The sequence below is a fragment of the Alexandromys fortis genome, unplaced genomic scaffold, assembly GCF_014885135.2.
Source record: "Alexandromys fortis isolate MF-2015 unplaced genomic scaffold, M_Fortis_MF-2015_v1.1 scaffold_304, whole genome shotgun sequence".
Classification (NCBI taxonomy): domain Eukaryota; kingdom Metazoa; phylum Chordata; class Mammalia; order Rodentia; family Cricetidae; genus Alexandromys; species Alexandromys fortis.
Window position 1 is genome coordinate 119,390 of NW_026068173.1, and position 14,182 is coordinate 133,571.

The 14,182-nt window shown below is 54.9% G+C and overlaps 2 protein-coding genes across 6 annotated transcripts in view; one reads left to right on the forward strand and one right to left on the reverse strand.

Moving 5' to 3' along the window:
- The window catches only part of Drc1 (dynein regulatory complex subunit 1), a 39,600-nt gene extending 38,973 nt beyond the window's left edge, over window positions 1–627 (forward strand). The window contains exon 17 of the mRNA XM_050128557.1: window positions 427–627. Within this exon, the coding sequence (XP_049984514.1) occupies window positions 427–483 (57 nt within the window). The 3' untranslated portion in view covers window positions 484–627. The remainder of the gene's footprint in view (window positions 1–426) is intronic.
- A 1,365-nt stretch (window positions 628–1,992) lies between these two features.
- The window catches only part of Otof (otoferlin), a 91,970-nt gene continuing 79,780 nt past the window's right edge, over window positions 1,993–14,182 (reverse strand). For 2 of the 5 annotated variants that reach the window (XM_050128492.1, XM_050128490.1), the window contains 19 exons: window positions 13,314–13,475; window positions 13,030–13,192; window positions 12,386–12,456; window positions 11,299–11,328; window positions 10,851–10,979; window positions 10,429–10,495; window positions 9,048–9,184; window positions 8,824–8,958; window positions 8,490–8,627; window positions 8,078–8,205; window positions 7,803–7,973; window positions 7,091–7,251; window positions 6,359–6,501; window positions 5,982–6,070; window positions 5,491–5,589; window positions 5,112–5,353; window positions 4,478–4,656; window positions 4,290–4,390; window positions 1,993–2,173 (listed from right to left, as the gene is read on the reverse strand). In XM_050128492.1, the coding sequence (XP_049984449.1) occupies window positions 1,993–2,173; window positions 4,290–4,390; window positions 4,478–4,656; window positions 5,112–5,353; window positions 5,491–5,589; window positions 5,982–6,070; window positions 6,359–6,501; window positions 7,091–7,251; window positions 7,803–7,973; window positions 8,078–8,205; window positions 8,490–8,627; window positions 8,824–8,958; window positions 9,048–9,184; window positions 10,429–10,495; window positions 10,851–10,979; window positions 11,299–11,328; window positions 12,386–12,456; window positions 13,030–13,192; window positions 13,314–13,475 (2,526 nt within the window). Of the gene's footprint in view, window positions 2,174–3,683; window positions 3,865–4,289; window positions 4,391–4,477; window positions 4,657–5,111; window positions 5,354–5,490; window positions 5,590–5,981; window positions 6,071–6,358; window positions 6,502–7,090; window positions 7,252–7,802; window positions 7,974–8,077; window positions 8,206–8,489; window positions 8,628–8,823; window positions 8,959–9,047; window positions 9,185–10,428; window positions 10,496–10,850; window positions 10,980–11,298; window positions 11,329–12,385; window positions 12,517–13,029; window positions 13,193–13,313; window positions 13,476–14,182 lie in introns of those variants that run through there. The other 3 variants (XM_050128489.1, XM_050128491.1, XM_050128488.1) reach the window with 3 other exon arrangements.

Sequence of the window (14,182 nt, forward strand, 5' to 3'; positions counted from 1 at the left end):
GTCCAAGTGTAGGGGATCTATGACTCCAAGCTGGTCTCAGGTCCCAGGCCACACCTGGAAGGTAGAGGGCATGATTCTTGGCATCATGCTGGCTTCTCGGCCCACCATAGGACTTGGGCATTTGGAGACATGTGGTCTCTGTGTCTATGGATGTTCCTGTGTACAAGAGGATAGAGATGAAGAGCAGGGGCAAGGACAGACTGAGACAACAGGAGAGGGGAGGGGGAGGGAGAGACTCAAGGGGATGGGTGGGGGAAGATGAGAAATGCCACCGGAAGTCACTTCCTAAGCCAAACAGGAACCCCTGGCATCCTCCAGACTGAGGCCTCTCTGTTGCGGAGAAGCAATGCTTACAGGGGTTGGGATTGTGGGAGAGCCAGCATCTGCACTTGAGCAAGGAAATGACCTCCACCCTCTAATTTCCAGGTAAATTCTGAACTGCAGATTCCTCCAACGCAAGGCTTCCGGATGCCCACAAAATAGAGGTGTATCTGCAAAGCCTGGAGTCAGAGTCCACACCGATCACCCGAGAGCCTGGGCGCACCCTGGGTCTTCCAGATCTGGATCTGCCTGCCAAAATAAGGCAGCGGCAGTCCCCACAGTTCTAATAAAGTCTTTCAAAGCTTAGGTTGAATGTCTTTAAGGAGGCCAGTCTAGATGGACACGGTCCCTTCCCTGAATGGCATGAGGGAGTTTTGTCCCTACGCTCACAGTGCATTTAGACTAGCCCCAGGTTCCCTTCCTGCCCTTGGGGAAATGCTGGTTTCTGTGGGTGGAGGCTGGCTGGGGCTTTGAAGTTTTGTGCCTTCAGATTATTCCCAACCTGAAGGATGGTCTCCATACTCTGGGGCCTCTGGGTCCACCAAGGTGTGCCCTCTGCGCTGCAAAGCTAGGCTCCTCTGTCAGCAACCAGGACTGGCAGCCCTGAGCCTGAGGCCCACCTTAAATGCTGCTCTACAAGAGGTTACCCACAAGAGGTTTGTGTTTTCAAGACAGGGTTTCTCTGTGTAACAGCTCTGGCTGTGGTGGAACTAGCTCTGTAGACCAGGCTGGCCTTGAACTCACAGAGATCCACTTGCCTCTGCCTCCTGAGTGCTGGGATTAAACTCCTGCGCCACCCCTGCCTGGCCAACCCACAAGTTTTGCCTCAACCCCCCCCCCCCCCCATTTTCCTCATGCTCCACTTCGGTCTCAGGGCTTGATTTATTTTATTAAGAGAAAAATCAGACTCAAGAAAAGCAACCGGCAGACTCGCAGAGGCAGAAGAGCAGCGCTAATAGTGTAGACTCCTGGCTGTGGCTGCCAACAGGCTTGACAGGGCCTTCAGGACGGCTAGGACACTGGGTTCCCTCTTAGAGCTTGCATACAGGTCGGCACACACGGGCCTAGGCAGAGGAAGCCCGGGGAAGTGATGCTAGGCGGAAGCTGCTGCGCAGAGTTGAGGGAAGGAGGAGGAGGAGCACAGAGGAGAGCATGCGCAGAAGCAGCCGGCTCCTGTGGCCTTGTTCCGGCTACTCGGCTACTCTGTTGTGTGGCTTCTGGTGGCATTTCTGGTGCTTCCCACTGGTTCCTGCCTATCCAAGCTTTCAGCACTGCCCTATGTTCCTTGGTTGATTTCACTGGAGCCTTAACCGAAGATCTGTAATGTTCAAGGGAGAGTTGGGTCCCTGCCACTCTGGGAGCTGGACCGAGGAGCACGTTATCATAGAATGTGGGGCATGGGGGTATCTGCCTTTGGATGCCACTGATTACAGCTGTGCTCCAGACCCCAGGCAGTACTGGGGCAAGACCAGGCAAGCAGCAGTTTGGGTGTGGGGTGAGGATGGTCGCCCAGCAAGCAGGTGTCTTGCTCGAGGCTGGCAGCGGAGGTAGGGCTCCTCAGAGAGTTGGGAAAGAGTCCAGGTGAGGGAAGGCAAAGCAGCAGCCCCTGGAGGGATGCTGGGGCAGAGCAGGGCGGGCAGGGCGGGCAGGGCGGGGCAGGGCGGGGACGCTTCAGGCCCCTAGAAGCTTCTTGACCATGTAGCCTGGGAGGCTGTAGAGGAAAAGGCCCAGCATGAGCAGCCCCAGCAACGCCAGCACGATCTTGATGATCAACCACTTGTACCGGGTGCAGATGAGGTACTTTATAGATTTGAGCGGGTTCAGGAACCAGACGAAGGCTGTGTCAGGCCGGCTAGAGTGGGGAGAAGATGGGAGGAGCTTGTCAGACAGTAAGCATGAGCCACCCAAGCAGGGCTCCTAGCTTCTCTGTTCTTCTACAGGCAGTGAGTGCTGGAACCAGGGTAGAGCCCGTATCTAGTATCAGACTACCGGCTCCCAAGCTGTATCCTCTCCGTGAGGCCTCTTCTGCCCCAGTTCTGCTCTGAGCCCAGGTGGCAGTTTTTGTCTAGTCTCATGCTGGTTGCTTGCACTGATGAACTGAAGCAGAGGCCTCGGCATTGCAGGCCATGCGTGTTGTTCTTGAGATCTTGTACTTAGCATTTCATGCAGGCCCCTGTCTCCCCATAGTCTCAGGAAATTAGAATTGCTCAACTTCCTTCCTGTCCTTCCTCCCTTTCTTCCCTTCCTCCCTCCTCCCTTCCTCTTTTGGGACAAGACCTCAATTATCCTAGGCTGGCTTTGCACTCACTATGTACCCACAGATGATCTTTGACTTATATGCCTGCCTCTGCCCGCCGACGGCTAGGATTACAGGCCTGCATCGCTACCCATTTATAAAGTGCTTGGTGTTGAACCCAAGGCTTTTTGCTTGCTGGGCAGGCATTTCACCAACTGGGCTACATCCCTAGCCCCTAAACTCTCCCTTTCTTACATGCCCACAGATAATGCCCATAGCAAGCATCCAGACAGCTTGAGTGTCATGCCTAACTCTCACCAGCTTGCCCACCGTCAGGGTATGAACATGCCCTGCCTCCTGCAGAGTTTCCTTGCTGAGGTCCTTGTCAATCTTTGCTCTCTGCAACTTATACCACAAGATCAGCAGGTTCCATAAATTGTCACAACATAAAGTGTTGGGTACATACGTGTGTGCCAGTGGGCATCCCTGTGTACACAGATGGAGGCCAGAGGAGGACATAGGGATCCTGCCATATCACTGTCCTTAAGCAAAGCGCTCTCTCTCTCTCTCTCTCTCTCTCTCTCTCTCTCTCTCTCTCTCTCAGAACTTGGGCTAGTCTGGCAGCCAACAAACTCCAGAAATCTTCCCATGTTTGCCCCCAACAGTGTTGCTAGATTTGTAGGCCCAGGCCCTAGCTTTTTATGTGGGTGCTGGGGATTTGAACTCAGAGTCTGGGAAAAGTGCTTTTGTAGTTGGTGGACACTGTTTGCCACCTAGGCTGGTGACCCAATGCTACCTAGAGCGAGGTGATCTTGACCAAGCTATTTCACCCACCTCTTGGGCCCAATAATATAAAAATATGAAGTAGCCATTTCTGGTTCTGAGAATATGATTAGACTTTGAAGGTTTGAGAGTTGCGATGCATGTTTGTGTGGGATGCACATATGTGCTTGTGTTCGTCTGTGTATGCTTAGATGCACATGTGTGCTTCTGTATGTGTGTGCACTGTGTGTACACGTATGAACGTGTACATGTGTCTATGTGTGTTTTGAGTGTGTCCCACATGTTGACCAGCCTTTATCCAGAGATGGAAGGAAGAAGTACCAGACGCAGGAGGCTGCAGGGCTCAGGCCCCCAGGATCTTCTTGGCTAGGTAGCCAGGCAGAGAGTAGAGAAACAGGGCGAACAGCAGCAGGAGGAGGAGGAGCAGAAGGAGCTTGAGGAGCAGCCAGCGGTAGGTGTGCCACAGGAAGTAGCGGGCAGACTTGAGAGGGTTCAAGAACCAGATGAAGCTCGTGTCGGGCCGACTGGAGCATTGGGAGAGCAGATGAGCATAGAAGGGACATGGGGGTGGGAACGGGCTTGGCAAGAAGATCTGCTGACTAGGAAGCCAAAAAGTACCAAGCAGTAGAGTTTCTGGCACCTGTCGGGCCACTAAGTCTGGCCACCATTGAAGTGCTTGCCCTTGTCAAAAACTAGGAAGAACCCATATCACGGCTGGACTGGGGGACTGGGAGGCAGGTTGGGGAAGAAACAGCTTTCTTTTGAGCTAGCTCTACCTTTGGTTCAGAGGGAGGAGGCGGGCTTCAGGGCTAAAGGAAGGGGCTCCCGCGTGATGTGACTGTGGCCCAGGAGGGGACAAAGTAGTTCTTAGGGAGTTGGGGCAAGAAAACTAGAAAGGTCTGGGACATGGTGTCATGTGTCTGGGGGTCTAAGCAGACAGGACACTCACTTGGGTTTTTCTAGGGGGTCAGGTTCGTTGCGGGCCAGGCCCACTGGATTCTTCTCCGCCTCCTCCGCCGTCAGTAAGTGTAACTCCGCCTCCACTTTGCCCTGAAGGGAAGGACAGAAGAGTTCCCCTGTCTAGGCCATGGTGGTAGACCCATGTAGGTTCACTCCCAAGCAGGAAATGGTACCCACCGTGAGCTCAAACTCATCATTCTCATTGCGGGCCAGGAGGGGCCACCAGCCTTTGACACGCTTCTGTTTAAAGATGGAAACCAGGGGCACGTCCACCTCCCCTGTGGCCATCTCCATGGTACACTGCTTGGCTGTCTTAGCACCCCTTGGGAACCGGTTCAGGTCCAGCTCGATGGCCCCTGTGGTGACATCAGAGTCAGTTTCGGGTGGGTGTGACAGAGGCGGGGACTTCCCTGCCTCCTTCCTTTCCATCTCTACTCCATTTTGCTTGGGTCTTTTCTTAGCTTAGAGTGTCTCTAGGTATTTGCAACCTTCATCCTGGCTGTTGGGCACCTTCTGACCATGTTGTATCAAAACCTAGGCTGCAGGTGCAGGTAAGAGTTTGGTGTAACCCAAGACCCACGGAAATCTGCCTCCTCAGCGATCCTGGCTGACTTCCATCAACATTTATCCTGCCTCCCTCATGTGCCCAGAGCTCCTTGTTGCTCCAGTGGTGACTGGGCAGATTTTTGGAGAAGCTAGATCCCCGAGTGGTATCTCTGGCTCTGAAGACTAGGTGGACCCCCTTCTATGGACTCAGCCTGCCCACCCCTGCCCCTCAGTTCTGGGCCCTAGGCCTCGCTCTGCTCTGCACCTAGGAAGTCGTCAGCAGAGAAGTGGTCAGCATCCCATATCTGCAGGGTGAGCCGTGCAGGGATCTTGTACTCCGTCTCATCCCAGGAGAACATAGACTCCTTCTTAGACATGACGATCTTCTCTTCGGCCGCCAGGTAGTCAAAGGGGAACAGGTAACGCCAGTTGAAGTTGCCCTCACCAGTGAGGGAGTGGTAGTGGACGTCTGTGTCCTGTTTGTCCTCCTGCTGGCCCTTCAGCCACCTGCTGGGAGTCACCTGCTCCAGCTCTGTGGTCACACCCTTGCGACCTCACCCCATCCCAGGACTCCCTTATCCGTTCTCCCGGGAAAGTGGGCATGCCCAACTTCAGCCTCTCCCAGGGCAGTGACTGTCACCCACCCCCGCACAAAAATGTCACTGGACTTCTCTCCCGTGAAGAAATCGTCATCTTCTAGGACCACCTCATCTGTGTTCCACACGATGACCCGTAGCTCGTACCTAGACAGGAGCAGGAAGGCCCATCAACAACCTTGGGGAGGGCTTGTCCCAGGTCCTGGGGCTGGATCAGGGCAGGGGTCTATTGATGTGTCGGCAAGAGAAGCCCTGGGTACTTGAGCAGGCTAGAAGAGTGGGGGAGGAGACTCGAAGGAGGTTTCTATGGCTAAGGCCCTGGTGGGCTGGCTCTCAGCCAAGCACAGGTCAAGACAGTTAGGGGAGGAGCAGCCAGCCCAGATCAGACACCCAATGCATACTCTTGGGACGTGAAGCTAGGAAAAAGGAGTAGGGAGAATTGTGTGTGGGCTCCTGGGGGCGGCTGCAGGGAAGAGGGCTGAATGGGAAGTAGATGAGGCAGGGTAAGGGTACGGTAGTGCCCATCCCAGGCAACTCACTTCTTAGGTTTCCTAGGGGAGATGTCGAGAGGTGTCCCAGGGGCTGGCATGTCCATGGGGAACATATCCACCCACAGCTCCAGGCGACCCTGAGGAAGAGAGGGGGTTGGCAGATGTCTGTTCAAGGGGATCCACTCTCCTGGCCTGTCCCAAGCTGCATGCCACCAGTTTCTAGCTTTGGATGCTAGGATGTCTTATGTCAGCTTCTGGGGGCGTCAGCTCTGTGACGTGATTCTCAGAACACACACTTGCCATCCAGTTGGCCTCGGTGGGGAGGGAATACAGTGGGCACACGGGGGACAGCGCAAGCTCTGTTTCTACCCTATGACCCCGGGTGGAGGATATCTAACTCCAGATCCCAGCCTTGTGTGCATCACCTGCTCAATGCCGGGCTTGTCAGGGTTGAGCAGTGGCCTGGTCTCCACGTGTTCTGGTACAAGGCGGCAGCCCACTCGGGGGATGTCCTCCCAGTGTCTCAGAGCAGACAGAGCCACGTGCTCATCTGTGGGCTTCTTCTGACCTGTGGGTGACAGTGGGTCAGGTGCATCCACACGGCCAGGGTCAGGAGCTTAGGAACACAAAGTCCCGAGTTTTGACCTGTCTACCTCACCTTCGTTTTACTGCTATCAACCAGACACAGAGGAAGGCCAAGGTCTCAGTTGCAACACAAGGCCCAGAAGAGACCTATAAATTTTGTTGGCCAGGCTTGGGGAAAGGAATGGCGGTGTGTAGGGGACTGTAACTTTGAGCCAAGGAGACTTAGGCCTACACCATTACTCTGCCTCCGGAGAGATATATGAGCTTGGGTAAGTCACCAAACTGGAACTTACTGAGTCTCATTTTGCTCATTTGTAGGATGGGGTATTTTCCTGGCTCACGGGGATGAATGAGAGAGAGTGATATTTGGGGGGGGGGGGGGGGGGGGGGGGGGGGGGGGGGGGGGGGGGGGGGGGGGGGGGGGGGGGGGGGGGGGGGGGGGGGGGGGGAGGGGGTGTCAGGGAAGTGGCTGGGCAGGAGTCCGGAAGGCCCCCCCCCCCCCCCCGTAGAGAAGTGTGGCTCCTTGGTGGCCAGTGGACTGGGGCCAGTCAGCTGCTCTCAGTGCCCTTTACCATTCTCGTCCTCTATTTCTGAAGGCCCCGTGAAGACACGATTGGCGACCTTCACTCTCCCGTGGGGACCAAAGTGGGGGCCGTCCACTTTGCCTTCTTTACAGAGACGAGTTAAGATCTGGCTCGGCTTCATGGGGTCCCTCCAGATATTGTAGCCATGTCTGTGGGAGGAGACACACAGGCGTGAAGCGGCTCTTCACAGTCGGCCAGTGCCTACCTCAGCAATAGGCCTCCTGTGTCTCCAGGTTCACCCAAGACACTAGCGCTACTGGGAGCTGACCCTTCTGCCTGGACTTTGGCTTCAACGTCCAGTGCTGCCTAACACTGCCCCACCATCCCTCAAGGGCCCTTGTGAGGCATCAGATAACAGAGAGGGAAGGAACTTGACCAAGTTGCTTGGCCTCAAGTGGCAGAGGCCTTCCCAGATCCTCAGAAGACATTATCCACTGTCCTGTCCCCTTCTGCTTTCCCAATTCTGTCTCCTTTGTCTTGGAGTCCCCTCCCTACCCTGTCTTGGAGTAGGCAGGCCCAGCCCCTGAAGCTGCTTGCAATGTATGTAGGGTGAAGGCATAACCTAGCACAGAAATCCTAGCATGCTTTTTGCTCCCGAGTCTTGTCCTAGTGCTGAGATGCAGCAGACATCCAGCCCCTTCCCTGTTCCCTGCCCCGTCCTTAGCCCCTCGCAGGGACCCGTCCCACTCTGTTCTCGCACATGGAGTAGGTCTGCGCAATGCCACAGGTGGCGCGGTGCTTGCTGTAGAAGCGATTTTCCAAGTCGATCTTGGTTTCTCCAATGAGGTCATCAGTGCCCACCAGATCCCAGTCGTACACAGCCACTGTCAGCATGGACTCCATTGGGAAGGAGGCCTCGATGTCAAAGGACCTGCCATGTGGGGGATAGGAAGGGGGTTTCAGGTTGAGATTGGCAATGGGTGGGGGACTCGACCGAGAGTTGAGGTGGGCAGAGAGGGCACCACAAGGCCTTACTTCCCAAATATGGGGTTGAGTTGCTTGGAGATGTAGTTCTCCTTGTCGCGGATGTCAGTCTTGCCTAGCTTGATGGCGATGTAGGGGTCAGCTTTGCCATTGATGTCAGCCGGGTGCAGGTCCGTGGCCTGGGAAGGGAAAGTGTTGCCTAAGTAGAATCCTGGGTACCCTTGCTCTGTTCCTGAGGGTACCATGATGTTGAAAAGTGGGGACAGGGGCATTGGGTTAGAGTCAGAGTCTCACGGTGTGGCTCTAGGGACGTTGCTGCTTCTTGTCCCTGGTACTGGACTTCCTGTCTAGAAAGATGTGGACTAGACCAGTGGACCCTTCTGATGTCTCGAAGCTACCTCAGTCCTTACAACAGGAGGCCGGGGGGGGGGGGTTCAGAGAAGGAACGGGAAGGGAGTCTTACCCGGACCACATAGACTCGAACCAGTACGTTAATGGGGTCATTGCTTGGGATGCCTTGGAACATTCCATAGGTAGGGTCGTAGCCAGCTTCTCGAGCTACATCCTCTGGGAGTGGCACTTTGTACACGCACAGGGAACCCTGGAGCAAGGCATTGGGCGGGGATGGAAGGCTGCCGGTTCCCAGCTAGCCAACAGTACAGGCCCACACTGTGGCGAGGCCTTAGCCCTCAGCTGCCGGGTCATGGATGGTACAGGGATTGTAGAGGGCAGTGGGAGAGATGCAGATAGATGGGGTTGTGAGGGGATCAGCAGTCAGGCCACACTCCTTGTCTGACCTTGAACCGACCCACAATGCGTTCCTCTTCTGTGGAGCCGTCTTCATCGTCCCCTGTCTTGCCCCGCAGTAGGTTGAAGGTGTGCAGCCAGTCCTCAAAGTTGTCAAACTCTGACTCCAGCTCCTTGGGGTACACCTGGACAGGCTAGGATGTCAGGCCCCATGCCAGCCTCCTGCCCCGTCTGCTGCCTCCACCCCGCACCCGGGCAGGATCTGCTCCCAGACCTTAAGCTCGTCAATCTTGGCTTTCTTCTTCTCAGGAGCCTCTGATCCCTGGACAGAGCCAGGGCTCTGGTTTTTCTTCTTTTTCTCCTCTTTTGCAGCCCTGGACTTCTCTTTGCTCTTCATTGGCCCCTTCGGGCCTGACCCTAAGAAGAGAAGGAGGCCCTAGTCAGCTTAGGTGAGCATGGGGTAGAAAGGGGAAGAGCGGGAAGGCCTGAGATGGAGATCTGGCTTCACTACTTCTTTCCCATTTAATTCGGAGTCTCTCTCTCCCTCTCTCATCGTTGTGTTTTTGTCTTTTTTTTTTTTTTTGAGACAAGATTTCTCTGTGTAGCCCTGGCTGTCTTGGAACTTGCTCTGTGGCCCAGGCTGGCCTTGAACTCAGAGGTTCACCTGCCTCTGCCTCCTAGTGCTGGGATTGAAGGCGTGTGCCACCACTGCCTGACGTTAGAGTCTCATCTCCTCCTTCCATGAGGAGATGCAGACTGCAGGCCACGCCTACGTAGGCCAGTCCCTACACAGGATGTTGTCTGCTCTTGGTAGAGTGAGTGGGGAAGGCATTGGATCTGGAGTCAGGGGGCTTGTTTGTGTGGACCTGTGCCTGCCCCCTTTGTTTTCTAGGTTTATATCAAGAAGGCTGCTTCCTATCAGCATTGTCCAAGCTGCATCCAGTGAGATCCTGGGCATATGCGCCATTGGTGTGCTTAGGAGAAAAGAAGAAATCATTTCTATACTGTCTTCCTTTGAAAAACCGATAACCCCAGTGCTTGGGGAGACGGCTCAGAGGGAGAAACGGCTTTGCAAGTGTGAGGGCCTAAGTTTGAACCCCAGAAATTCATGTAAAAGCTGAATGCATAGCAGAAGTGTCCATAAACCCAGAACTCCTATGGGGAAATGGGAGGTAGAGACTGGAGAATTCCTGGACACTCGCAGGCCAGCTAGTCTGGTGTACACAGAGGCAGTGAGAGCGTGCGTGCGCGCGCGCGCGCACACACACACACACACACACACACACACCTGTGTAATCAATACTAACATAAAGGCTCTGAGACATCTTGCACCAAAGGAAACCTGCTTAAACCAGCATTTTCTAAACGGATCTCACCACTGAATCCTTTCTCCTCCAGAATAGCCCTGATGCTGTTCCATGGAAAAGGTTATTGAAAATGCTGGGCGGGAAAGCTAGGGATGTCCCTTCCAGCTCAGATAGTCTATGGTTCTGCGTGTCTGTCTGGTGCTGTGGTTGCTGAACTGCTCAGAGTGGAAACTACTGTAGAAGAGGCTCTTAGCTTGATCCTTGGAGCCCAGGCCTGGGAGTAGGGCTGGAAGCAGCAGACATTGTCGTGGATGCCAGGGGTCTGGATGCCATGGGTTCGGGGCTCACCCTCAGTGGTATCCATTTCTTCCTTCTCTTCTAAGTCAGCTCCAGAGGACTCATGTTGTCGAAGTTGCTGCCAAAACATGAAGGGGTTTCCCTGACTCTCCAGGTCACAGCCGGTGGCATCGTCACCTTCATTTCATGTGTCCGTTGCTCAGGGCATTGGTGGCACCCTATCTCTGACTCCCACAGCACCTTGTACGCTATCTGCCTCAGCATGCAGATGCAAGAGATCTTTGTGGGACTGATGAGAGGGGACTCAGCCACGATGGTCAACTATCTACCAGCCCAAGGAGGGCAGACTCTGAAGGGAGATTTCGAGGAGCTGGTTCTGTGGGTTAGGATAGGAGCTGGAGAAGTGGATGTGATTTAGGGTTGGGGCACCTGCCACCCTTTCCTCCTTCCTCCCAGCTCACATCGGTTCTCACCTCCTTCATTGTGTCAATGGAGGCAAAATACTTGGACCACCAATCCAGCATGCTCTCATCAGGCTCCTCTTCCTCTGCTTCGTCTGACGCACCTTTCTTTTTCTTCTTCTTTTCCTTCTCCTCCTCAGCCTGGGGATTGGCAGGGCAACCGTCCATAGGCTCTCCTTCTTTCTTTCCCGGGACCCTGAACGATCTCTTCCCACTCTGGCTATCTGATCCCAGAGAGCCCACCCCTTGTCATAGTACCAGGGGGCCACCAATGCCATGGAGGCAAGGCCTTGGTGAGGAGGATACCATAACCCCGTAAGAACCACAGCCTGCCACTGGGAGCCACAGGACGGGCACTCAGGGAGGATGGCTAGGTCCAAGAAGTTGGCCTTCTGACCTGGCACTGCTGTAAGTGAATGGCTCTCTTGCCCGAGGGTCCTGGCATAGCTCCACCACTTACCACATCCACCTTGACCACAGCATCGGAAGTCTGTAGAGGGAAGGAATCAAGGAGACAGGACAGGATTGGCCATCGAGAACCCAAGGGAGAGGCAGTGGGCCAGCGCAGAAAGAGAGAAGCCAGGAGCCACGAGGACGCACACAGGGACCAATGCTTACTCTTCTCTCTTGACTGCAAGGCAAGCTTCACACTCACGAAAGCAGGGTGCCTGCTAAGGTGACTAAGGGCCTACTTGAGGCTGCTTCTGCTGTTCCCTCTGGCTTACTAGATCCCTGGCAGCCAGTACCTTAGAGTCAGCCGGGGGCTTTTACGAATAACAAGGAGTGTATGGGGAAGAGGGGGGAGCTGGGCAGCAGAATGTTCAAAACTGGGCACCTGGGCAGTGAGCTTTCCAGGCAGCGTTACCCAGAGCTGCAGGACCCAGTGTCCTTTCTAGGGACCACTGGAAGCCCTGATTCTATACACTGGCCAGGTTAAGGGAAAAGCACTTTAGACCAGGCCGCAGGAGCTAGGAAATACCCCCAGGCTGTGTGAATCGAGCGAATGAGCGAGCGAGCGAGCGAGGTAGCGATCAGGAGCCTGAAAATGTGACTGGGAGGGAGTCCCTTCGTGCTCTGAGCTGAGACGAGGCCTCGGGAGGCTGACTCCAGGCTAGCCCATCCTGCCCTCTCCTATAGACCTTCCTCTGCCAGGTAGACCCCCTGAGGAACAGGACCTTCCCTGTGGAGCTCCTCCCCCAGCCCAGGCTCCTTGGGGCATCGTCACTGTACAGGCCACACCTCTCTCATAAGCAGTTAATAGCCTAGGGGGCGTTTCTGAAGTATGAAACATTTCAGGTCATTGCCTCTAACCATAACCACTTCTCTTGTACATACGTACCATCAGCTCATGTGCAGACACACGTACACTCCTTAGTCCCCCCCCCCCCACTTTCAGACAGTGCCATGTGAACCAAGGTTGGTTCTTGATAACTTCACTTAGAGAGTTAAGTCAGAGCTGCACTATCAGGACGGGTCTGCCTGGCTCTCCAATGTGCCACCTGTGTTTGTGTGTCCCCGGCCAGCCAGGAGCTGGCCACTGCCCTTACCGCATCCAACTTCACCATGGTCTCCAGCTTCTTGACGGGCACCTCTGGTTCCATGCTCACTACAACCTCCCCTGTGGGGCGAGAAGAGGGGCCCCCATTGCACAGCACGTGGTAGCCCCGGAGAAACCTGACTGGACAGACAGATGACAGACAGGAGGAGCAGAGTCACAGTGAGAAGCAGTAAGGTAGGAAGAACGGCCTATGGCAGATTTTGGAGCTTTCTTAGGGCAGAGGGACAGGGTAGATGCAAGAACAAGCTAGGCACGAGGAAAGGAAGTGATCTAGAGAGAGGGATGGATCCTTGTGCATCCAGACAGCAGAACTGAGGCGAGGCCCAGAGGCTATGCCCAGAGGGGGATCTGGGTCTCCTCCATCACCTGGTTATGAGAGAGAAGCCATCTGCTCTCAGCCTTTTAAGGGCCTGTCAGGACTAGCTGTGGGCCTCAGAGTGAAGGGCAGCCCCATGCAGCCTTCTCTGATCCTAAGGCTGTCCATCTCCCCACCCCCACTCCAACCCTGCTACACTGCCACGCTGCCCCATAGAGACGCCCTAGAGGAAATCCTAATGGATACTTGAAGTGCACTGTGAGATGAGCCCTTCTAGGAGCTGACTAGAGCCAAGCCTGGGCTTTAGGTAGCCATACCTGTGGTGTTCCAATTGGGGGCTGAGCGGTCTGGGGGTCGGTAGATGAAGCGCCGCAGTGAGCTGACTGCGTGGGAGCCCACCAGGGTGTAGCGTCCAAAGGCCCGGCAGTCCACCACTCGGATGTTCAAGGGTGGGTGCAGCAGCTCATTCTCTGGGAGGTCCTGAGAGATGACAGTGACATGCTACAGCCTATGCCTCAGAGAAGGGGCAGAGGAGGTTGGCTAAGGCACGCTGCACTGGTCACACCCAGCCCTGCTAGGCTCTGCTGGCTCCCATACTCACCACTTCAAACCACTTGACCAGGGTGTTGAAATTGGGGTTCTTCTTATAATTGTGGATCAGGGATGATTGTACCCCCTTTCCTGCACACTCAATGTCCACCCGTGGTCGGTCCACCTGGGCCAGGTTCACCCTTTTCAAGTCCCTCAGGCCCCAGAACAGCACCTGAGAGCAGCGGGAGGGTGGCTTTGTGAAGGGAGCCCGGAGTGGCTGGGAAGGGTCACCTGAGCAGTAACAGGGTGGGAGGTGGAAGCTAGATCATGGGCAGGGGCAGTGCACTAGACTAGGGGCCTATGCCAGTGCTGCTGGCTCCAGGGAGTGTGATCTTGGACAAGTCCCCTCCACTCTTGGGCCCTCGCTATCCTTTTCTGGCTAGGGGACCAGGAGTTTGATGGCTTGTGTGGAATGTCCACTCATGGTGCTTCATGGGGCAAAAGTCTCAGGGTGACTTGGGCAAAGGTTACACGCAGGGCAGGGAGATGCACGGAGCCCTCACACACCTCTGTTGTGGAAATTACTTCAACTATGTAAGGAAGTGTTACGTTTGTTTATTCTGAGGAATACGACTTTAACTGTTATATTTGTTTATATTGCATTTATTTAATGATGTAAGAATATGTGTTTAATTGCATAAAGATGTGTTGCATCTGTTTCACCTTGACCGTCTAAGGCACCTGATTGGTCTAATAAAAAGCTGACTGCCAACAGCTAGGCAGGAGAGGGATAGGCGGGGCTGGTGGGCAGAAAGAATAAATAGGAGGAGGAGTCTAGGTTAGGGAAGAGTGAGAGGAGAGAAGGAGAAAGAAGAGGGAGGAGGAGAGAGACACACCCAGGGCCAGAAGCCAGGCAGCCACCAGCCAGACACAAGAAAC